General features: G+C 35.0%; 1 protein-coding gene across 1 annotated transcript in view; it reads right to left on the reverse strand.

Annotated features, from left to right (window-relative positions):
* NEK10 (NIMA related kinase 10) overlaps window positions 1–26,788 on the reverse strand; it is a 231,531-nt gene that overhangs the window by 188,443 nt on the left and 16,300 nt on the right. The window contains 6 exon segments of the mRNA XM_088160584.1: window positions 11,671–11,746; window positions 20,473–20,672; window positions 20,759–20,851; window positions 22,189–22,253; window positions 24,311–24,388; window positions 25,377–25,461. Coding sequence (XP_088016710.1) covers window positions 11,671–11,746; window positions 20,473–20,672; window positions 20,759–20,851; window positions 22,189–22,253; window positions 24,311–24,388; window positions 25,377–25,461 — 597 coding nt within the window.

Genomic DNA, 26,788 nt, shown 5'->3' on the forward strand with positions numbered 1-26,788 from the left:
GTATTTTCAAATGAGACTAGTTTTCAACTAGACAGGAATTAATGAAAACAGCAGTGATTCTTCAAGACTGACTCCCAGAGAAGATGATGTTTATAATTAAGGCTAAACAAAGAATCATCTGCCAGTGCCGAGGATTTTAAAAATGACAGTTATTGCTTTCAGTCTTTAACATAACTTCAAATAATTATGTAAACTCTGAAGGAGATTCCAGCAGTAGGTATTAGCTACACAAACACTCATGCCTAGAAACCATAACTATTTCAGGAAACAATCCAAGCTGAAAATAACTGGAAACTAGCAAAGTATCCAATATGCTTACTCCTTTATTCTTTACCTATAGATATTGATTTTTTTTCCCACTGTTGGAGACAGGACAGTAGGAGAGATAGTAGAAGTTGGCCATACATTGATCAATGGGGGTTTGTTGTTCCTCTGGTCCCAAATGCTAAAAGAGTCTCTGCAGCTTCTACTAACTTCAGGTAAGTCAATATCTTTGCTAAAATACCTATATACTTGCTTGCAATGGATAGCCTTGCTACTTGCTGGCAGGACTCACAAAGCAAAAGTAGAGAAAGGGATTTTCCCAATCTTTGTACCTATGACTGCCACAATTCACTATAAAAATTAAACTGGGATTTATCCAGAAGTATCTTGAAAATCTTCAGAGATGAAGACTACACAACCTCTCGCTTCCATATTTGACTGTTACAATTATGAAAAAAAATCTACATGCATCAAGTTAGAAACTCTCCTGTTTCAATTCATGTCTATTTTCTCAGAAAAGTTCCAAGACCACAAATTTCAGTGCAAAGAATGAGAAAATGCTTGTATTTGGACACCATTTCTAGGCTTCTACGAATCCATCTTCATTGTACCTAAACTACTGCAGGATAATATGTGAGTGTTTGGAGACCACCGTGAAAAAACCCTACATTTACTCTATAATCAGTTCTTTGAGTCACAGAAAGAGGGGGTATAATACAAGAGGGGAAAAAAAATGCACCAGCATAATCTCAAAGTAAAAAATAGAACAGCAGCTTCTGCATGTCACAATTTTTCTCTGGATAGTTTGCTGCAAGCTACAGATACACATTCATTATCATAGCTTCATAATTCCCACTAAAACCAATGGAACAAGAAACAAGAGCCACAAAACTGACAGTTTGAATGAAGAGGTTCTGTGAATATTGCTGAAACTATTTGCATTTCTCACCCACATAAAGAATTCAACACAAGCCTTTTGGGGATATTCTGTGTATCTCTTGAGTGATGAAGCAGGAACAGGATTTTCAATCACTAGTAAAAATTTTACCTTCACAGTTTTCTATTTTGAAATGGAAAAAGTATGGCCAAATAAGTCTATAATTATTTATTATGTTGTCATCTAACTTGCTACCATTTTTCTCTATACAAATTATGTTAAATATTTTTTGGGAAAGAAAATATGTATATAATCTCTTATTCATGAAATACATCCTAAACTTCTACTGACACTTCAGGAAAAATCCATTACTTATTCATCAGTTCCACCAAGTTTTAAAATGTACACAAGTAGGGAAAAAATTTACTACCTTCAGATGGTAATTCTACTGTGTGATAAATCCTCATACCACCAGGTGGGGAATATAATTTTAAAATGGGTGAAGTGAGCTAAGAGAGGCCACTTTCATGAGTATAATTGCTCTCTCATCAGTGTAATCTCAACAGTTTCATTTCCTAGTCCAACCATTGCCTGCCTCTGCCCAGAAAGCTCTTCTATATTCATAGAATTTCGTCTATAGAGGCAAAACCAATCCACAATCAGTGAAAGGCCATTAATAACTGTAGGATACAGCAAACTGCATAATGCCTGCCTTATCTTTTTACTAATATCTTCCAAAAAAACCACCTTGGTTTGATGTGAAAGGACAATTTTCACTGCAAATAGTTGTAAACTTGTGTAGTCTGTCTCAGTCTCAAATGTTAATGAGCATTGAGAAATGTGTAGAAACAAGATCCCAGTAATAAACCAGTGTAAATTTCAGTTACACTGCTGTTGATCAACAATTTAGAGAATTCACTAGCTTACTGCTTCCTTTCATCACAATTCAGTACCTCTCTGTTTGAAATAGTTGAGAATTTCGTAATTTACTTTCTTGGGTCTTTTTTTTTTTTCACTTTTGAAAATAAAGATATGGACATCCATTTAACATTCAGCGACAGATTTGTATTTCTTAGAATTTACAAACCTTGGAGCTTTTATGTGTGCCAGCTTTATACAATATTGCTTAGCAATGCCAAACATATTAACTTTGAAAAATAACTTATGGTCTCTAGCATTGTAATAAGACATTGTTCTAGAACACATGAAAAATTGCCACCAACTTACTTCTAATTCACCCTTGTCACATATGAATATAAATCAAATTACATTTTTTTAAAGGTTTATTCTATTGTTCGTTGTTCCTATTGCTTTGTTAAACAAAAACAAAGAAATAAATGCCTTCTTCATACCTAAATTACTAAATACCCAAGGTGAAAGCATGTTCAGAGCACAAGATCCTCTTCCCAATTTCTAAGTGCAAAGAGGCACTTTTACCTTTTTCCCCCATCAAAAACTTACAGCACATATGAAACTGTGAGGACCCCAACAGCCTCACACAGGATAAGTTGTTTAGGCTGTATATTCAAAAGATATTGAAAGCCAACATGGTATTTTGCTTCTCCCAGTAACTCTCTTCCACCAGGGTCTGCTCTCCTGTGCCAGCACACGTACTTCTACAGCTGCTTTACACATCAAAGACCTAAAATATTTTTAAGCCAGTTCAGTTCTCTAATCTAGTTCATCATTATACGTTTTCACAAATGCTTGTGTTTGCCCTGGAGTATGGCTGGTTTAGGTTGGGTTGTTGTTGTCACAATCGGATTTTTTTGACCTGAATAATTTCATTGACACAGTTTATATTACAGCCTCAAAAACAACTGGTACTGGACAAGTTTGGGAGGCTTTTTCTATGGAAGAGAGGTACTAAATAGAACTGCCAAGAAGTCAGTCTTAGAAATATAAAATCAGCTTTCACTGAAACATAACTTTCAGCTTTACCCTTAGCCCATAATGCTCAACTGAAACTCTCTTTTACCTTTACTAAGAAAAATTAAGTCAATCAAAATATAACTATACAAGAAAATGCATAAAAAAACTTCAGCATATCTATTGCCAGTTCCTCTTTCTGGGTATAAAGCCTATATAAAAGCTGCTGAAAGGAGCAGAAAAATGCTAGTGCTTGTTCTAGCTTAGTAGGGCTTACAGAGAGCCAAGGCCTCTTCTGCTTTTTGCACTGCTATCCTGGTAAGGAAATTGGGATTGCATGGGACGTTGCAAAGAGATAGAATGGGATAAGTGACCAAAACTGACCAAAGGGACTATATGACATCATGCTTAGTATGTACATAAGGAGGAAGGGTGGGACATTTGGAATGATGACATTTGTCTGCCCAAGTCACATGTTACATGTGATGGGGCCCTGCTCTCCTGGAGATGGCTGAACACCTGCCTGCCCATGGGAAGCAGTGAATTAATTCCTTGCTTTGCTCTGTTTGCATGCATGGCTTTTGCTCTCCCTATTAAACAGTCCTTATTTCAACCCATGAGTTTCTCAGCTTTCATCCTTCCAATTCTCTCCCCAGTCCCACTGATGGCTGCATGGGGCTTGCTTGATGGCTGGGGTTAAACCATGACACAGACCCATTGGCAATGTTTTTTGCCCCTCATCAGGATAGGGTGTATAGACATATTGGGAATATATCTCATAAAGATGCAATTCCATTTGAATTTGGCCTTCTCATCTATATACCCCATTTGTTAATCTGGAAAAAAACGTGTTGGGAGTCAGTGTGTAAAATAACAATTCTTTCTAGGCCTTAATTTTTTTTTTACTTGTTTCAAGGACAATTTTAATGGCCTTGCAGCCTCTATTTGAAAAGGTGATGTTCACATTAAGCCAATTCTTTCTTCAGTTGTCTTACTCTTACTAAAGAATGTCACACAAAGTATCACCTTTCACACTGTAATAAAAATATACTCATCTAATTGAATTCAAAACGTGCACAGCTGTTTCAACTTTTCTACACTTCTGAATTTTCAAGATTATTATATGCATCTTTGACTAAGTTATAAGAACAAATCAAAGTAACATGAATTTGCAATTTAGTGTTCCAGTATTACATAAAGAACTTCTGGAAGGCTTAAAACAGAAGAACACATTAAAGTGTTTTTAATTTACATCTATTATTCCTTCAGACACATCATGGAACAAAGTCTAAAACAAGAGGAAATATAAGCCACATTCTGAAACTTACAAAAAATAAAATTTCCCTTCGATGTGATTTGTTATTTATATTATCAAAAACACTATTATCACTGCACAGTCCACACACGTGATGTTATACATTTATACAAAAATATCTAGTATATTGTCAAGCTGTCAGTTTTAAAATAAATGCTGCAGACAAATTGTATCTGTGAGCTGTGGCAAAGTGCTCTCCATACACATAAAAACCTGAACCATTCATATTCTAAAAAGGTACTCCTAACATGCATCTGGCAGATTCTTCTAAGAAGAGTTTCCTTCCAACTAGAGATGTTTTCCAGTGAATTAATATCCCTACTTCCTGTAAAATACTTAAGGAATTGCCTTAAGTCTGTAATTTTATAAACAGCTCAAGAAAATATTTTTTCCCCTTTTATCTATGGAACAGAAATCCAAACAGTTAAAAATGGTAAAGAATTTTGCTTACTGAGATACATGCCATTTGGAATGAACTTCATTCAGTGCCTTAATCAGGCTTAAAAGCTGGATAACCAAACTTATCAAGGAATTGCATGAATATTTACATTTTAGAGGGAGACATGGAAAAGAGACAACATGCAAAGAGACAACACAAGCCATAGCAAATCCTATTGTACAACAGCTCTAAAATAAACCTAGATCTTTGATAACTCATTTCAAAGAAGGTGTCAACTTCACCGAACTTTAAACTCCTCTAAGAGATTTATGCTAAGATCTCTCTGTAGCAAATGAAGAGAGGTAGACACATCAGGTGGTTGATTCATCTCATCAACTAAACATAACTTTTTAAGGCCGATGGGATGAATTTCATTATTGGAATGGCTATTTTTTTCTCATTACTTTCAGTAATCATCTAGCTGCTTGACTTGAATAAGATGCTCAGCTTTTAAATTGCTGCATATAAGCGAGATGAATCCCAGCCACACAGAGACTTGTTTCTGACAGCAACTTGTGTCTCACACTAAGGTATGAATTAGATGACTTTGCAAGTATTTGGATTTGCTGGAAAATAAGATACAAGATAATTAACTAATAGCAACTTTTCTGTCTAGCAATCACATTCAGTATAGATTAAATGGAAAAACAAAAACAAACAGAAAAAAAGTAGAGATGAAAAATTTACCTGAATAAGATGGTGACTTCATTGGGGTTTTTTTTGCATAGAATTTAAAATTCTCAAATGTAAATAAAGTCTGTTGATCCAGATGCTCCCAACAACCATCACAAAAGTCAATACATGAAATAAGCACACAGGCTCATAACATAATAATCTATACATATTTTATTGGATTTTTATTAAAAATGTATTGCTTCCTTGTTCACAAATATCAGCTGAAAAACTAAGGTTGTGTGAGACACTGAGCAAAGACTAAAGAGAAGGAAGAGATTTGAGACACCACCTCATTCTGTTCAGCTCACTACCATACCACAGCAATGGGCACCTTTGAGAAATAGACCAGAAGAAAATAGGACATGACACCTAAATGGAACTGTCACATGATCCTGTGATGAAAAAAAAACATTTAATTCCACAGTTTTCTTCTCCAAATTCTCTCTAAAAATATTTTCAGGAATAAACTAAAGCTTTTATCAATTCTTCTTGAGACAGGAAGTAGAAAAAGAATCAAGATACACATTAATTTGTAAACAATATTAATTTTTAATTACATTAATTTGTAAACAAAACCTACCCACAAATTACATATACATATCCTTCTTCTCCCAGTTTAATAACTTGGCACCTTACTCTCCATAAAAATACACAGACTACTTTTCTGCAAGTGGGATCACATAGTTATTAATATTGTATTACCTCTCTAGTCATAAAATAATTTACCCCTGCTTGTGTAAATTAAATTCTGGAGAACCTAGAGAGATACTGGGCAGTAACCCAGAAAAACAGCTTTCTTCAGCAGAATAGACAGGAAATGCAGACATAGGGTCTGTCTGAAATCACAGGATATTTAAATTCAAACTCCTTCAGCTGGAAAAGATAGATCAAACCAAGGAAAGACTAAGTTTGAACAATCCTTGATAGAGCTTTGAAATCTGACTTCTATGAAAAAGCAAGCAACTGAACAAAGACCACACCAACTAAATTCAGTCCCAAGACCCAAATGAAAAGAGAAAACAGCCTTAATTGACCATCAAAGAATGGCAAAACAGCAAACAGGCTCTTTAGGAAACATCCAAGACAGCAAAATGACACATAATGGCAAAAGAATTTCAAACAGCACACTATATACTAAGCAACAAAGCAAAGCAGAACAAGAAATAGTAAGATTTAGAAAATAAGGATTTGCCAAGATACTAATACAGCTAACATCTTGAATATAGAGTAGAATGGAAAAGGCAGAAATAAACTCATCAAAACTATTCTAAGTCCTGCAATTCAGATGTCATAAGAACATTGTTTATCTTAATATAGCTCACTTAGCATTACTTAAAGTAAATATGAAAGAAGAATTCCAGGAAACAAATGCCAGTAACATTGGACTAAAAGACATTTACAAGATGAGAAATTAGTTTGATGAAATGACTAATCTTAGCCTAATAAAAGTATTCCTTCATTATCATTATTATCTCTTCCAAAGAGATAATCACATAATAATTATTATAGATTAAAATAATTGCTAAACAATTTTTATAAGTTCTACAGAAATAACTATTTCCAAGAAGTACATTGCTGATTTATAATGTATTATGGTAGTAGAACAGTATTTTTTCCCCCTCAAGATAGCAGTCTAAATTGACCATGGAGTCTATAAAATTATTACATGCTACACCTCATCCTTCAGTGTTAAAGTAACCCTTTAGAAGCTGGATCAGCACCTCTCACTTGATAGAAAAGAAGTACAGAGAACTGTTTTCACACTCCCTTTCATGTAAACAACCTGTACTATGACTTTAAGCTACTTACAAGCTTTACAACTTACTTACATCTCTCTTCTCAGGATAGGAAAAATATATAACAAGTCCATGTTACTTCCAAAGTAGACTGCTTTCATTTAGTCCAGGATTTTTTTCCTTCTCTCCTGTCTAGTATAAAATAATCTCTTAGGGTGAGACTTGTATAATTGCCACTGGAACATTTTTCCAGAGATAAATACAGATATTTTCATGCTTTCTTACTTTGCTTCACATAATTTCCAGTTTTACTCCCAAGTATAATTGCTATCTCACAATGGACATGGGATTAAGTACTTTTCAAATGTTGGGTGACAGTAAACTAGACAAACTTCTTACTTAATAGAAACTATGTAAAATTTAATCATTTGAACATCTTTTTGTAAGGCAGTCTCTGTCAAGTTCTTATAATGTTCTTCCTTGAGGCTTATCCAGGTGTCTTTTAAGTCACAAGGGTGTCCATAATGAAACATAATGCTCTACACAGAGTTGTCCTGTGGGTTACACATGGGGACAGTTCTGCCTGCCTGTCCAACCCATATTGTCCCTGTGGTTTCTAACTCCAATTGCACTGGATTTTTTGATGACACACATTATTATAAACTTATGTCTACACTACAACCAAACTTTCACAATTGTATTTCACTGCTATCTTTCATTCTGAGAGTGAACACTTGTATTAAACAACTTTCAGAAGATCCTCTGGTAAAAAAAAGCAGTGTTAGTATACTGAAATAATTTAACTTTTCTTACCTTTCTGTTCAAATCAGCAAAACCCCTCCAAGAGCCATCTGTTCCATGAAGGCCAAAATAGCACAAAACCAGTTTTGCACTAGTTTTCTGTTTTCCCTCACCATTACACATTACCTTCAGTTTTCTATTCTCTTGGCTATCTAAACACACCAAACTGCTATCACACAGCATATACTGCAGTTGATTTGGAAGGTAACATTTCAGCTGAGTTAAAAACCCTTTTTCTCCAAGATCGAATTGTTTCACTACTTGCTATCCATCACCAAATTTTCACAAACATTTTAAGAACCTAAACTCACAAACTTGCTTGAAATTGGTGAAATGTTTCAGATTCTATTTCTGGAGGAAGAAAGTATTACTGTGAAATCTAGTAATCAGTTTGACCATATATCATCATAAAGGCTAAAAATAAAGTATGTATGAAAATACAACACACACTCTCATCTTAAATTACCTTTCCCAACACAAAAATGCCTCAAATAAGTGAAAATATTATGCCACCACAATAAGCAATGCAGCTACTCCAGGTCTCAACATGAGAAATCATACCAGAATATTGATCTATGCAATGCTCTCACAAGGTATGGTTATAAACAGAAGCAGTGACCAATACTAGAAAAGAAATCTGGTTAACATAACACAGTATACAGACAGAATGTGTAGTCAATCAACAGAAACAAAGATCAAAGAATATTTTCTCCTCCACAGCAGAGAAGGTGAGCGACACAAGTAAAATAGTATGTCCAGTTACCACTGAAATGGGAGTTTCCCATTTGAGAATGGGAGATACTATTTTACTTGGGAGTTTGCTCAAAATACCACAGCAAGAAAACTCCCCAACATTAGCACAAAAAGCTAAATGAATAACATTATTCTGTGCATCAGTTCTCTAACACTTGCAAAGAATTTTTTTTCAGAAAGATCAAGTTAGCTCACCAACTAATGTAGAACTTTCTTGACCACTTCTTAATGACATGTGAGGGATCTACTCATAGTTTCTCAAAAGCTTATAGTGATCAGTCAAGTCCTCAAGGAATTATCATGGGATTCTCTATTCCATTCAATCTCAAAATTTACTTAATTTCCCAGAGTTCATCTAAATTGTCTCTATACATATACAATTATATACATCTCTTTTCAGCTGGCAATATGTCCTTTCTTCTGAAATCACAACCCTTTTTTTGAAACAAAGAAATAGGAGGTATAAATGAAAGGAAACATCATTCTCTATAACCATGGACAACTGCTCTGTCTCTCCTGGGAAGGCCTTTGAGAAAACACGATAATAAAGACTGTCACCACTAACTTGGAGCAGATTGTTTCCAGTGACTTATGACTTCAGAATTCATTACAAATTCCCTAAAACAGTCTTTTCTTCAACTTTTAATGTATTAAGTGTAAACACATCCATTTAATATATTTGGTATTTTAAACATACACATTGCTGGATTTTTTAGTTCAGGGAGATAACCAATTAAAATGAATTTAATTAGTGTGATAGCTGAATACAACCTAGTATGAAGTAAAATTAAAAACCATCACAATTACAAAACATAATTATATAAGCCCCTCTCTAAACATAAAACAGCATCTGCAGTCATTTTATTATGACACAAGGTTTGAAAAATTGCATTAGCAAATTGATTCAGTCAAGCCCAAATGCAAAAATATTTGGTACATACAGTGATGTGTTTCTATCTGAACTATTCTGCATAACACTGCTTAGTCAAATTTAAACAATAAGCATCAAATGCTACTTTTGACATTTATTGTTTTGTTTCTGTACTATATTGTCTGCTCCAAGAAGAGTGGGTTGCATCTCAAACTACTCAAAACTATTACCTGTGAATTCAGAAGAAAGCCATTTCTGCCATTCTAAGATGAAAACGCTCTCTCACACCTTTTTCTCTTTTCGGTTTGGTTTGAGGCTTTTTTGGTGCATTGGTAGGTAGGCAGCCCCAGATTTTTGACTTCTTAATAGCCTTTAACATCTACTTAAATTATACAAAAAAGCCCCACTAAAATTCTAGTCCAAGCACTGCTTAAGTGCAATAGACTCTACAGGCCCTGATTTCTCCTTCAAGTCTTGTGCTAAAATACTGTCAGTTCACCTTGTGAACAGGTTTCCATTTCAAAAAGCCCACTGTCACTCACAGTACTAACCAAGCACCTTGAAAGTGGCCTCCAGTGTGTGCTGCTGTTTGCAAAGCCTTTTTAGTATTCTTAAATGATTATGACATTGGAAAGACTAATATCTTAGCCTGTCATTTTAAATATTACTCAAGCATGTATTTTAAATACAGAGACATCTGTAGTGTATCCTTGTTCTCTTTTCTGACTGCAGACAGGCAAGGATCACTGCATCCATGATTTTGCCTATGGAGTAGAACTGACAAGTAATGTCCCAAAGGACCACTTACCTGTGAGACTGTAACACGTAAGGGACATTTTATCCTCAATTTTGCATCCAAATAGCTGGATAAACACGTAGAAAAAAACCTGCCAAAGTTCTAGCTCTGATATGAACTTCCATGTATAAAGACAGGGTATGAGAATGATAATAAATATAGTATAAGCAAAAATTATATTTTAAAAAGTATTTAAATCTACAGAACACTACTCTCAAACAAAAGTTTCCTGTAAAATATTAAAAATCTAAACTATATCAGTGAAAACAAAACAGGCATCTAACAAAGGAAAAAGAAGAAATAAATGTAGACAGGATAAGAAAAATTACAATTCAGTGAGCCTGAGGGCCACAGCAGCATGGTTTTGACACCTATAACCCCTCTATTTTTAAACTGATGTTTAAAAGAGCAGAGTAACTTCTTATCAACAGCTTCTCTTCCCAGTTATAAGTAAACAAATTGATTATTTCAGAGAAGCTGAAAAAGATGCCACATAACTGGTACACCAAACTCTTGCTACACTTTATATACCCAAACTATCACTCACAGATCCAATGTCACTCCGAGATTGTGCTATGCTTCAGGAATATTTGGAGAACCGATTAAGGCAGCCTTGCAATCCCCTTACCTTTGCTCACTACGAACTATAAGCATTAGTCTTCCAAGGTATGTGAACTTGAATATTTAACATATTACAAGGTCTCACTCTTGCAGCCATTTTAGTATTTAGGGATTTCTAGGGATTAAGTGTCAATCATTGTCATTCTTGCACCAGGAATTCACAAGCAACAGTTTAAAAAATGGCAAAATGAATTATGTTCAACTGCCAAATGCCTGAGTTCTTGACTCACTCTTAATTTAGAGGAGCAACCAGTAGCTCCCCTTATAGTTTGGAACCTTTAATTATTTATCACAGCCTACAGGCTGAACATTCTCACAGTTATAAAGCCATCACATATGGTGGTGGTAACTGATACTGTTTACATACCTTTTTATAATTCAAACACACATTTCTTTATCTATGAGGATATTCTATATATAGACGAATAAGTTACTACACTACTGCAGTTAGTACATTTTTGCATCAATTTAACCCACAGTAACCACCATGTGTTAAGAATAGGCAACATCAAAATAGGCAGGCAACCAACTATTGCAGAGTAGCTTATGACTTGCACTTTTTTCCTTACTCCATTTCAACTTCCCTATCTACTCCAAGAGTAACCATGAAGATGGAAGTCACTAGACTAAAAACTATATGCAGGAGTACTTACCATGAGAATAGGATGGTTCCCACTATTGACGCAAGTTTGCAGTTTTCTTGCTTTTGCTTTGCAAGACCAAAGTCAGCTACAATAATAATTAAAAAAAAGACAAAGAGATTCACATCTCAACAGCCACCTTCTCTGCATGACAATCAGTGCTCAGTCACAACAGCTGAAAAGCTGGGGGAGGGTGGAAGGGAGGTTTGGGATTTTTTTTTTATCATTTACATTTCACACAACTGAACAATATTATCTTTTTATCTCCACATTCATCAGCAACTCACACTTGAATCAGGCCTATCTGCTTTAAAAATACTGTAAGCACACTTTCAATGGTTTCAATCTAAACTATATTACCTATTTCAGGTTCCTATTAATATATTTCAATAAACTGTATGACAATGGTACATATCTAATAAGCAGTGATCTCATACTAATCTCTAATAATCTAAATTTATGGTAATTATTTTTCTTTCCTTGAAATTATGACAGTTAGGAAGCGTGGATTTTCCAAGTAATTCAATTTCAAGGAGCACAGAACAGGGGGAAGGTGTCAAATAACTTGATAATTCATGTTCAGAGATGGAATTTGGTAAGAAATAATGGTGAATCTTAGCCTTACCTTGTGAAAAAAGCTGTAGATTTAGATGATAATGTAATTATGTTTATATAAGTGCCTTGTGTAATTATCAGGTAGTCTTTGACACAGCCTTTAAAGATTATATTTTTAATCAAAGTTCCATGCAAACAGTTCAAGTTTGTTTTTTCTAGTTCAATACTCTACTGCTGCCTCCACACAACAATGCAGCTAAGATACCTCACACTTCATTAAATCCAAACACAAAGAGCAGAAAACATTATTGTAATTGATAAATCCAGTTAATAATTTTTGTATTGCAATACTACTTCAGAAGAAGAAGATTTGTGTTATAAATAATATTGTTTAAAATATTCTAAGACTTCTCTTCTACTTGAACAGAGCCCATAGCATGCCTATTCCAGTTGCTTTCACTGTGACGCATTTCATAAAAATTTTATTTCAAAATGTTGCTACTCATCAAAAGAAGCTGGAGATCAGAAGAAATATAGGTAGGAAAAATTAGTTTCTGTTGGCTCTTGCTCAGTGCAAGCCTTCAGGGTGTGAAAAGGAGCAGTTCTTCAATTCAGAAAGAGCCTTTGATAAGAAAGCCAAATCTAGACACCCAGGACACAGATCATTTTTCTTTGAACAAGATGTCTAAAGAAGGACTAGCTCTGCAGTGCTTGGAAAATATAAATAGAAAGAATGCTAAATTAACAGGATAACCAAGAAGTCTCCCTTTTCCCTTGAGTTAAGGCAGTCCTCAGGCAGCTCACACCAAGAAAAATTAATCTCCAAAGGACCAGAGGTTTTTGCAGTGTTGATACTTCCCTGAATCAGTTGAGCTAGGTCATTCTAAATTCCTTCCTTTGGAATTCTTCAAATAATATTAGATGAAGGAAGATTATTGAGACATTACAACAATCAATAAATTTGGTTCCTGTTGCTTGAAAGATTTAGTAAAGGAAAGAAGAGACCTGAACATCTCAGTTCCGGAAATAGTAGTTTATTTTGATACAACATGAGTGATTATTTGATGAAAAAAAAAGAAAGCAAAGGGAAAATCAGCCAGATGGAATAAATATATTCTCTTCCTTTTAAGCTCAGCTCCTCAGAAATGGAGGGATAAAACACTGGCAATTACTTTTTCCAAATTCAGCTAAACGTTATTGACACCAGCAAGAAACTCCTACATACAACTGGTGCTGCCAGAGCTAAGGAATGTAAAGCCCAGGACAATCAGCTTTACATTAAGTATAAATTCTTTTTCTTAGCTTTTTCAAGCTTATAATAGAGATTCAAATGAAAAAGAACTGCCAACTGTTGAACTGCATCAAACTAGTGACATTGCTTCTTTTAATTTATTTAAGCATCTGTCTTAAAAAAATAAATAAATTGGTTTACAACTTTTAATACTCTGTGATTATTTGGTATGTGATGCCAAAAGTTGCTACAATAACTAACAAACAAATGAAAACACTTCTGAGAACTGTGAAAGGTCTGTCTCATGTATTAAATGAAGATAGGACCAAATAGGAAGGTGACCCCTGTGAATTGGTTTTATTTTAATTTTTTTAATTCTTTAAAAAATAGTCAAACAACCATAAAAGATAATCTTCAAACAGGAATAAAAATTAAAACAATATGATGTAGTCATAATCCTTTAGATTTTGATCACCCTCCTTCACTTTTTCCACTTGCTTACCCTATATTTAGATTTGCAGAATGAGTGATAATGAAGCAAGGAGGTTTCAAAAAAGATTAACAATCTGTGGAAGAGAGCATGAAGGAAAGACAGAATATGAAAATAGGAGTCAGCTGACTTGGTTAGTATCTTAACCTCCTACTGAATGGTCTCTGCAGCTTTCATGATAGCCAAATTACAGAAACTTTCTAAATCTTATCAGTCTCTTCAAATGAGCATTTTAGGTACCTGCCACAGATTTTTACTCTTTTTATTAAGAGAATCTGGATTTTCATTTGCTGTTTCATTTCTCAAAATTCTCACCTAAAATTATCTTATAGATAACTTATACTTCTGCAGTATAAACAAGACAAAAAAAATTAACCAGATACATTTTAACACTGACTTCATATTTGCAAGTTTGTTGCCTTAATTTATATCTGAACCCTATTCAAAAATGCCATTAATTTCTCCTAAAATCAAACACACACACAAAGACCAAAAGCAGAGCAAGAAAGAATGTTAACAGAGTATCAAATTCACCCCAAATATGAACTTCAGACCTGCTCACATCACATTTTCACTGTGAACACACTGAACAGTTTCTTTTTCTACCCTGAAGGGTTCAGGATGGGAAAAAAAACTCTTTGCTTCTCTTCAGCAAGTTTACAATTGTAATCAAGCAGGTTTGCTAGCAAATTACTGAGATACAGTGATTTGGAGTATAAAATTAGAACTTTATTTTCTATAAAAACATATACTAAAATCAAGATAATTTGTAATTTAATCAACAATAGTACATACTTATCCTACTTTTCCCCATCAATAGAACGTAAACAGAATTAACTTCTTCTCATTCCCAAATAAACCTTTTAGCTATTCTATCATTCTCCTTTCTGTGTGCTTTTATTAATGCTTTGTAAACAATCTACTGCTAGTTTTATGAAGCCTGTAACTTCAGCACTAGGAACCTAAGCACTGATCCACATCTAGAACTGAGATTTGTGGAGAGATGTGATCATGCTATTCATTCACCAATGATTTCCAGAATGTTTGATTTTACAGTGTGAATACAAAAAAGTAGAAGATTCCATTCAGCCTACTATGAAAATAACTTTAAAGTACTACAAGGACTTCCTCGAATCTCAGTGTGAAGGGTAGCAATTCTGATTACAAATATTAGCTAAATGAGCCATGTAATCTGCTAAAAAATAGCACTGATTCAAGTGAATCTGAGCTGTGACTAACACATAACAGACACTGGTTACATTCACTTTATCTCATGGCCTCTGCTTCTCTGGGCATGGAACAGAATCCAGAGCCAATAGGTGTTTTATACAACACACCCAAAAAGCAAATATTCTGAATTACAAAACTAACAGGTAGCTTTCTTCCAGCACCCAGCAACTCTTTGAACTTTCCAAGTCACATTAAATTAGCCATTCTGACATTTCATGTCTGCCTGCTATGATTAGAAATTTATCCAACAGGTGAGTTGTCTCAAAACTAGCATTCTGCTGCTATATAATCCTAGGTTCAGACCCATACAGATCCTTCCAGCTGCTATTTTGTCGTGTGTATTAAACATTAAACAGAACATGCTTCCTAAAAGAGAGTATAGTACCCTTCACAATTCTCCTTGATATCAGCTCTGAAAGGTGACCAAGTGATTCCACACAGCCCTGCAACCATCAAGGTCTAAACCTTGCTGCAACTAAATGACACTGAGGAAAAGTGATGATCTACAATCTCTTCTGTTTTGTCCTACAAACAGATGCAGCTATGGAGCTCTAGACAGAAATACACTGTGCTAGAAACAAAATACAGCTGCAGTAAAATATAGCTGCAATAAAAGCAGATACGCATTTTCAATTTAGAACTGTAACTTCCCAATGTCTTTTATAAAAAGGCTGGGCAGATTAAAAGGCAAGCCAGAGATAATATTGGTTCAATGAATCTCTAAAAGCCTATAACAAAACAACTTTCATCCAGGCTGCACCTAAAATTCCACCTTTTTTTGTGTGTGTCTGAAACAATACATCAGTTTTTCAATCTCACGAGAGACGTACAGTTTTGATAATATGTTTCTATCAATTTAGAATGAGAAATTTCAGATTGGCATGATTTTATATTTTCATAGCATTGAAAGCTCAATCAATTATGATTAAATGCTGTACCAGCATAAGAGATGGCAGTTATGGACCCCTTCTTCTGGAATTTATGTCAGAAATTAAACAGAAACAGTGGGCAGTTCTAGAGACCACAAAACAACAATATGCTTAAAGTTCTCTACAGTAAGAAACAGCCTGGCTAGGATCAAATTGCAAATGTCTGGTTACATTTGCAACAACACACAACTTTAAAGATCCTGAAGAAGTTTAAGACAATCCAAGTTTAATTGACTTGTGTAAAAGATGTCCTGGGATATACAAAACAAATTATACAATCTTCACATTAGAAGCACCTTCTGGGCTTAGAACGTTCATTTGTGTCTTGCACAAATTTAAAAACAAAACAATAAAGAAATATCTGAATAAAGAAAGTATCTAACCACACAGATTACTTAAGAAGAAGAAAACACATCATGACTATAAATATTCAAAAATTCTTCATACTATGATCGTAGAATGGTTTGGTTAGGAAGGGATGTTAAGATTATCAAGTTCCAAACTCCCTGCCATGGTCAGGAACACCCTACACTATACCAGGTTGCTCAGAGACCCGTCTAACTTGACCTTGAATACTTCTAGGAACGAGGCATTCAAAACTGCTCTGGCAACCTGCTCCAGAGCTCATAACCCCCTTATAGTAAAGAATTTCTTCCTTATATTGAATCTACATCTACTCTTTTTCAGTTTGAAGCCATAACCCCCTTGTCCTGCCACTACAGGCTCTTGTAAAAAGTTCTTCTCCAGCTCTCTTATAGTCCCCTTGATGTACAGAAAAGTGTTCTAAGGTCTCCCCAGTGCTCTTTCTTCTCCAGGCTGAACAATCCCAACTTTTTCAGCCTTTCCTCATAGGAGAGGGGCTCCACTCTAATCCTCTTCACAACCTTCCTCTGGACTGACTCCTGAAGGTCCATGCCTATTTGTGCTGAGAACCCAAGAGCTGTACACATTATTTCAGGTAAGGTCTCACCAGAGCATGAGGTATTATCTCAAGTATTTCTTTTTCAGTAAGACCTACACACATGATATGCAGAGACCATCCCTAGAAGAGGTCCCTCAAATTTAACTTTGCATTGTGCCAGGCTGGCTGCAGATTTCTTTGTATGAATTCTTGTTTTCTTTCCCTGCCTACCAAGTTCTGCTGGAATTGTTCTGCAAGAGCTACCTGTAAAACATTTCTCCATGAATTCAGGACAAACAAGCCTAATTCTTTAGCAGGTCTATTTTTTTCTGCTCTGACAGCAAGGTGGCAGTGTCTCCCACTCTATGCACTCCTCTCCTTTTCCACCAACATAAAAGCAGAAACTGTGTAAGAGATCTTCAAGCGATTCGGAATGTGAGTGGTCCTGTTCTCATATACATGGTATGAAATACCTATCTGTGAGTCCAAGAATTTTCTTAAAGCAGTACATTGGTGTGGCTGTTGCAGAATTAAAGTCTGAATCTCTAGACGGTCTTTCTCCAGTGTGTTGATCACTTCACTGTTTTTTTTTAAATCAAAATATACCATAAGGGTCTGAAACTAAGGCACCTCTCTAAAGACAATATTTTTTAAGAACATTACAGATGAATGATCTGCCTTTATTATACTGTCAGCCTGCAGATTCTCATAGCAAGAGATTAACAAGAGTTACTATTTCCAGAAGAACTGACTGAGGAAAAGAAAATAGAGCAGTATTATGAGATTCTTTTATAAAGCAAAATAATGTCAGCCATATCCCACTTACACAGTCACACAACACTGCTTTACAGGAAACCCACTGGAACATTACACTATTTAGATCAAAGCAAGTTTGGGTCAGTTTTCAGATTTGAAAGACTCCAGAAAATTGAATTCTCTCTATTTAGGACGCGTGTGCAGCTTGTAAATGCAGAAGTACAGTTTTTAGTAGATCTTAAAGTAGACCTCTTTATAAAAACTGACAGGATAAATTCAATTCAGAGATTTCTCAGCATTTTAGCATATGCTTCACATTCATTTGACATTTTGTTGTAACTTTTGTTGTCATGGTTTAACCCCAGCCAACAACTAAGCACCACACACTCAATTTCTCACCTTCCCCACTGGGAAGAAGAATTGCAAAAAAAGAAAATAAAACTCATGGGCCAATGTAAGAACAGTTTGATGACTGAAACAAAATAAAATAATATTTCAGTATTATAGTACTATAATTTATTGTAATATTAATAGCAATTGTAATTAAAAGAAGGTGGGGCAGAATAAAACCCAAGAAAAACAAATGATGCCCACTGCAGTTGCTTATCGCCTGCCCAGCCACTGCCAACTCCTGGCCAACTTGCCCCAGTTTATACACTGGAGTGGCATTCCATGGTATGGAATATGCCTTGGGTTAGTTCAAGTGAGCCATTCTGGATGTACTTCCTGCCCCCAGCTTGTTGTGCAGCTCTTCACTGGAAGAGCATGGAAAACTGAAAAGTCCTTGATTTAGAGTATACACTCCTCAGCAACAACTGAAGTGTTGTCCTCAACATTACTGTCATACTAAATTCAAAACACAGCACTGTATCAGCTACAGGAAAGAGAATTAACTCTATTCCAAATAAAATCAGGACAAACTTTCACCAAGAACACTTGAAATGTACTGTGGACAGTACATTTATCCTCAACTATTGTGAGATATAATCATTAAGATCACAAATTCTCCAGTCTTTGGTACATGGACTGTATGAGTTAGGAGCAATATCACAGCATGCATTTCTACAGTACATACTATCATCAGGGAGAAAGTCAATTCACCTTAATTTCATTGAGGCTGTGAAAAACCAAGGCTTAAAAAAACTCAGAAACAACAGATAAAAGTTCTTCAGCTGTCCCCAAAAATTCAGTAGGTATTACACTTGTACTAGTTGTAGGACTAAATGAAGTGTTTGTTTAAATACTGCAATAGTTTTAAACTAATTGTTGTAGAAGCAATCCAAATAAGTTTCTGTTCTTCCAATTTTCCTGAACGCCTGTATATCTTTGACAGAAACATAAACGCTTTTCAAGGGCAATTTTGAGCTTGCCCTTGAAAGTACATTTAGACTTCTCCATATTTAGAATGGACTAAAGATAAGGAAAGGTGGTTGAGACAAGAGTGCCCCTCAGTGGCAGTATGTTGATATAAAATACAATTATATGATACTTTAAAATCATATTTTGAATATTTATTTTTATCACTCAGGGACAAATGCACCATTAAATCACATTCTTACAAAACTGCATCATTACTAAGAATCCGAGGGGGTTTAGCACATAGAATTTAATAACGAATGAATTTAAGTATGTACATCATGAGGTAAAAATATTTACTATGAAACAACACTTGCTAAATATTTATAGCTGAGTGTTTCGTGGATTGGTGTGTGCATGTGCCTACACTTTCCAGTTATATTTAAAGAAATTAAATTGATTTTTGCATAAAGACTTCTCACAACAATTCTGCAGCATTCAAATTGTTTATTTTCTTCTGTGTTATGAGCAGCAAGAAAACATGCAGTAGTTCTTTGAGAACTTCAAAAACTACAGGATCTGAATTACCTGGAAGGCTCGCTGTGTGTACCAGGTTGCATTAATTCACTCAAAGACTAAGACTGAGCCATGCTTTGTACTGTTCACACACATACTGCTTTCAAAGTCTTTCCCAGAACCTGCCTGGGTTCCTTCCTCCACACTGGTGATTAAAAAAACATGCATCAAGAATATTCACCATTACAGATTTAAACAAATAGCACCTCACTGCAGCTGATCTGGGAACAACTGAAGGATACTAAAAAATTTCATGGCAGAATTGGAATAGAATAGCTAGATAGCTGTTAAATGTTCATTAGCACTTGTTCTATAATCGGGTTGTGTCAATATTCTTGCTAATTTAAATAAAAACAGACCTTGAAGAATAACTATAGTTTAACTAATCTGGTTAATTTAGCCTTAAAATATTTATCAGAGTCCAAACTTTTCTCACAGAATTTATAACCATAGCTTTTTATGTGTATGATGTTATTAGTAAACGACCTACAATCCAACAGTACAGGTTAGGAGTATACTTCTGAACTTGCATGGTGTTCAAAGCAACATTCTCTGTGCCCAGTGCTGCTTTTCAGATGCAACATGCTTGAATTTTTGTGGTTTTACACAGATTTATTAGCCTTTGCAATAGAAAAATGCTGTTAGTGGAAAAGAATTAAGAAAAAGTAAGGTAGGAAACCTGAGAGATACACTGGTGAATCTTAAAATGGAACACGGAACAAACAAAATCGCAGCAAACACTAACAACAAGCTCAGATCCACCTACATTGCACCTACATTTCCCAATTGAAATTCAAAGGATAGTTGTGCCTAGAACAGGCATTAGACCCTCTTCATGAAGCATTCCCTCAAATCTGTAAAATAATAGCAAAAGAAAAGTTTAGCTTATATACACCTCCAAAAGCTCCACTGCCAAGGTGCTCTAAAATGGTATAATTTTCTACGTGTTTTGTGGGTGCCTTATTCTGATTCATGTTCCCAATATTTTCAGCAATTTGCTTCAATACATCCTCCTAGTCATAAATTAAATGACAAATAAATAAATTTAAACTATTTTATGCCTTTCTTAGGCTAAGAATGTGCAAGAATACAACTTCTTAAAACTACGAAGGTTTAAGCTTTTTACTTATCTTTACCGAATTTAGCTTTGATACCCTTCATAAACTCTGATATCACGCACATAATGTCCAATATCAATGAAGATTTCAAACAAGTCAGTAGGGAAAGGTCTCAAAAGATGCAAATTTTTTTGTAGCTTTTAGAAACAATGTAGGAGCTATTAATCTACAGCAGAGACTTTTTAGTTTTTATTATTAAACTTACTTCAGAATCTCCTAAATAGTACACTTATTTTTCACGAATATATTATGATATTAAGCCTCTCACACTGCATACATAGGAGTTTAAGCACCTTTTAGAAGTCAGACTTCAGCCCCCATTGGTTGGGTATGAAGATAAATGCCAATTCTCCAAACAAATATAAGTCTTTAAAGTCAGTGCACCTTCTGAATTCCCAGTAATTTTGCTTTTTTCTTACAGTACTTTCTTTTATGCTTTTTATCACTGTATCTGAGTTTCTTCTTGTAATGCATTAAGTGATAGGATTAACATCTGTCTGCAAATAATCATGACACCCATCTTAGTATTTTTGGCCAAGAATCCTAGTCTAAAAGATGAAAAGGACTGAGGAAAGCAAAAGCCAACAGATAAGAGGCAATAATTGATTAGTTAGATGCTTCACTGAAGTTTTGTTTCTTTTTAAACTTCTGGAATAAGTAGGAATGCAGATTAGGCATTTGAAAAAATCAAAAGACAGTAAATTAGTCCAGTTTCTTCAAAAATTTGTCATCAACCATGAAAATTCATTATAAACTGAGGCACTTTCAGTACAAAATCAACTTTTAAAAAGTAACACAAAAGTTATATATATAATTTTAGTAATTTATGATACATAATAAAAACATACAGAAACAGTACTAAGAGGCAGACCTCCTAGACACTCTGACTGCTATTCTAATGCCACAAATCACACTGTAAGATTTCACATAGCCTTTGTAGAAAACCTGATGAAATGGTCATCTTACAAGTAAAAATGTGTAATTGATGGAAAACATTTTGTCCACATTGATCCAAACATTTCAGTAACACTCTTAAGTAAAACAGCTTGATGCAAAGTCAGACCCATGGTGAAGAAAAAATTTAATTGCTTCCAGTTAATTGCTGCTATCCAGGGCTGCAAATTGCACCTGCTAATCTTAAGGGTAAAAGTATATTTTATCACCAGCAGTGTTCAATCTGTCCTCAACACATATAAAAGATTTATTCATGGCAGGAGAAGGAGCCCACACAAAGCTAGGTTGTCTGGCATGAACGCAACAGAAGTTCATCACTGAACACCTAATCTTGTAGACTGGCACTGATGCAATTCAGGGATGACTATCTGCAGTTGTGGACAGGACAGAAATTGCCCATTACAAAACAAATTACATTTAAAAAACATTTTTTTTCTGATTGGACTTTTGTAAGCTATCCTAAAAGAGTTTGACAAAACATATGGCTAACATACCTTTAAAAAATATGTTGATTTCCTTCCATACTGAAGAGAAATCTCAGAGTTCTGAAAGCATAACACTATGGCAGGAAAAGCACTTCAGTTAATGAGAGATTTATAACACATGTGGAAAACCCTGATAAACAAAAAGTATTCCCTTTGATACCTTACACATTGTCAAACTTAGTATTTAAATGACAGATTAGCTTATTATCTTGATAACAAAGGGAATAAAAATATATTAAGTTCTGTATTTTAAGAGTACACCAGGGCATTTAGGGGAAAAACAAGTGAAAAAGACAAGTCGGTGATGATAGCTACAGCACATGCTGAGGCACACTTAAATCTTGATCATCATTTTCCATCTGCAGATAGCTCAAGACATGAGACCAGGTTTCTTCTCCAATGCTGAAAAAGGTAAATGTAATCAGTGGGTTTGTAATATTGCAGTAAAAAACCCAATTTTCTGAAAAATGCAGCGTGAAATAGCATAAGTTCTAACAGGGACAGAAAAGAAGAGATTACTCAATTTTTTGACCCTAAATTTGTCATATTTACAGAGAACTTTATGTACCTCAGCTTCTATCTTCATATACCTTAGTTCTAATTCAAAGAAAGTTCTTTAAAACAGCTACTGGCAGGTGGTTAATATGTATGCTTTGATGCAACTCATCTTTAGTTCTATTTGTCAAGACTCAATGATAAGGCACATTTATAGCTGAGCAAAGACAGTCATGAATTAAGATCACTAAGGTAGCATGGTAGAAAGAAGCTCAAAATTTAATCACTGAAAACACACACAATGGGGCAGTAAAGCAACCACACCAGCATTGAAAGAATTCTAAGAAAAAATATCTGTGAAATTCAAAAAGATATTCCAATAGCTGCAACTGTATTTCGTACCAATAACATTTTTAAAGGCAATACAGGTAGCAGTGTGAGAAGCTGAACAAGGTTGCATAAAAATGTACTTCTTGTCCAAAATAGATTTAGTTTTCATGTGTGATCATTAAGTCCATTATTAATTCACATGGCTTCAAGTTTAACCCAACTACAGCTGCTTACTAGCTCTTGTGAATTATTTTCAATACATTCTGTTGGAATCTAAAAATCTCAGTGGGCATAAATTAAGCTCCTTACAGTTGTGTGAGGCAACTATACTGAGCATACACTCCAGTTTGTTAGGCTGCATGTTAGTTCCATATAGCTACCCTCCAGGAATGTTTGTATTTGTCTCATCATTAAGATGAAGAGCACCATAAAACTTCATTGCAGTAGAAAGGGACCTACTGCACTTAATCTGCTCTCCAATTCTAATCCAAAAGAACTGTGAAGTGAAAGATGACACTAGAATAATTTTTTTTTGGTGGAGATGCTTCACTATCCAAGCACATCTCCCTCATTAGATAGTGGAGTAGCTATATAGCCATGTTAGTGGCTCTGTCAGAACAAAGATCAGGTGAGAGGGAGGATCATGAATGCATTCAGCTGTGCTAAGGACTTTGCAACTAGAGCAGCAGCAGCTGTGCTCATCCCTGAACCCCCAGAACTACATTCCCATATCTTAGAGAGACACTCATCACTGCACAGGGCCTGAGAAAAGCTGCCAGGTAATTAATTACCACTGATAACCTTTAGCCTAAGTTGACTCAAACCAGTACATTTATGGCATGCAAAACCAAGAGCCTTATGCTTATTAGGCCTATATTTATTCTATACTTAAATTTTCTCTATTTTATATGTTGCCTTCACGTATTTTATTTAAAATCCACTGCAAAATGCTCCACAAATAACAGATATTAGTAGAGTGTCAAGTCTAGAGCGAGTTTCAATGAAGATCAAGACTCTGTAAAGAAGATTTGATGCTAGACAGCCTAAAAAAGTAGAAGAAATATCATCACAAGAAAAATATTGACTTTCCTTTACACTATATGAGGTGCCAGAAACGAAGTAAATCAGAACAGAAATTGAGTGTCTATTTGTCTTTCAGTTCCTGGGCTATTTGTTGTTTTGGGGTAGGGGATTCCCCTTTAAATTTGATTTTTTTTTCTACTGTACTTCAAAATAAACTTTAATTCATAAAAAATTCTCAGGGACTATAGGGGCTTTCATTGTGAAATTAGAATAATGGAGTTACCTCTAATAAACTGGCTTGTTCAGCATTCCTTTCTTTGGTTGGTAAAATTAGCTTTGCTATTGTATATATTGCATTTACCTGGAAACAGAAAAAGGTCAGCATTAATAGTGCCCCTTTGCATGCAAGCTACAAATAAAAATCAATGTTCAGATAAATCAGAAGCTAATACCAATGGACAAGTTCTCAACACCCTATTGCACACCTGAAATAAAAGCTTAAACGTGTGTAAGAATGAAATCATTGTTATATTTAAACTGATACCACGAAGACAGCCTGTGAACAGATAAAGAAGAAAAGCTTCTATCTCTAGAGCTGAAGGAAATTGCAGCAATAGATCTCCTGTCACCATGCAGCACCACATTTTGAATTGTCAGGAACAAAATTCAAGTCTCAATAAAAATAAATTGCAAAAACACCAAAAGCGATAGCCTGAGAAGTCTGTCCATGCATTCAGTGGGATTCTGTGAAAACCACACTGATTTCAGCTTCCACTTTCATGCAATCATGTGTCCTCCACTACTCTATCCACTTTGTAGGTCTGATAGATGGGCACTGGTACATTAAGTTGGAGTACTGCTTTCAGTTACTTGACAAAGTCCCTGATGGAGACTACTCTCCTCTCTAGAAGAGTTGATGGGAACAGGTGTCAGCTCTGCTGAGGCCCTTTTGCAGTTCCTGATGTTTTCTTCAACTGTTCATGAAGGTAGAATTAAGCTTAGACCATGGTTAAGCTTAGGTTTTGGGCTGTGCAGTAGAGCCATTGAGTCAAACACATTCTGTCTGCTGCCAGGACTACTGCAGACTGCTGCCAAGGCTGTGACAAAGATAGAGGACAGGGCAGCTGCAGCAGAAGCAGAAGTTCCCAACTACACCTGATCCAAGAGCCCTTTGACACCAAATGATGCAAACATTTACAGGTCACTCAGATTGACCTCCTTGGCACATAACTGAAAGAGCTGCACACCTTTTTCCTCTGCTTTTAACCCAAGTGAGTTGCTTCACTTTGCTCACCATGCAACTCTCAAAGTTGTATCAGCAAAAAGAAAGAAGTTGGATTTAAAATTACTACACTGGTATTGTAGAGTGGAACTCCAACTGAAATGAACATGCTTGAGGCTGTGTCCTGATCTGAAAGGGGGATGTTGGCTGATCTTTAAACAAATGGAGAGGTTGCTGTCTTTTAACATAATGAGCAGAAAAAGTTTGAAACTCCTTTTCCAGCTCTGCACATTGTACTATCAATTTTTAAGCCATTTACTGACACCAGAGTTACCACGCACTGCTGGGGCAATGCAGGAAACCTTTCTGTTAAAACCATTTCATTTAAACAAGTGATATTTTATTTTACTGAAACCAGACTCAGCCTAAAATATATAATTATACTATTTAGATAAAATTTGTCAAAAACAGCACAGTTTATGGACAATTTTAGTGCTCAAGAATTAAAAAAAAATATTTTTTCTAGACTTACTTTAATTTCTTTTCTCTTACCCAACAGTTTTGAAATATGCATAAACTTCTTTCCTGCTCATATTTAAGGTTCTTGGTCTCTCAGTTCCTCCAGGAATACTTCTATTTGGGTTTTAAGCTAACGTGAAGTCACTGATTTAACATTTAGAGTTTAAGAGCTGGCTACAGCTCTTAGCTGATATTAATGTCCTTAATATTTATATCTTTGACTAGGTCTGGAATACAACCAAGGATTTTAAAAGTGGTTTATCCCTGGAGACAGAATGCCAGGAAGTTATCTCAGAAATACCATACTCTTAAGAGAAATAGTTTGTGAAACAACATGTCCATTTTAAGCTGCATAGTTTTTTTGTAATAGAGGTCATGAAGTTCAGAATTTGCATTTCTGTTTATTCTGTGATTACTTTTATTTACTGTCCTATTTTGAACATGACAAAAGCATGGAAAGAGATGCCAAAATGAATCTTGTCTGAACAAAGCTGTTTATTCTTCCAGACACCTAGGCTGATAACCTTCGTTTCTATGTCTCTGTGTGTTATATTTTAAAGAAAAAGAAGTACCAAAGTTATAGAAAGGCATATTTCCAATCTCTTAAATTATGATAACAAAGAACAATTAAGTGAAATTATAAACTATAGCACCTTACTTAACTGAATAAAGTCTTCCTATCTGTACAAGCTGGTAACATTAGTCTCATTGAGCACCAGTCCAATAAGTGCAGAACAAGATAGAATAAAAATTCAGGAGTAACATTAACATTCGACTCTACTGAGAAATCTTCTCCAAAAGGAATTTTCTCCATAACTACCAGTGAATCCACACCTGACTAGGAGTCATTAGAATAGTACTTTGAAATCATATGATTCATATCAATCTATTATAGAAAATTTAAATAGTGAAGAAAAAAAAAAGATCAAATAAAAATAATCTCACACTAAACACAAAACTAACTAACTAAATAACTTTATTGTCACTGTTTTTACAGGTGAAGAAATACATATTCCCAGA

This window comes from Sturnus vulgaris, chromosome 1 (assembly GCF_052056855.1).
Source record: "Sturnus vulgaris isolate bStuVul1 chromosome 1, bStuVul1.hap1, whole genome shotgun sequence".
In the NCBI taxonomy this organism is placed as follows: domain Eukaryota; kingdom Metazoa; phylum Chordata; class Aves; order Passeriformes; family Sturnidae; genus Sturnus; species Sturnus vulgaris.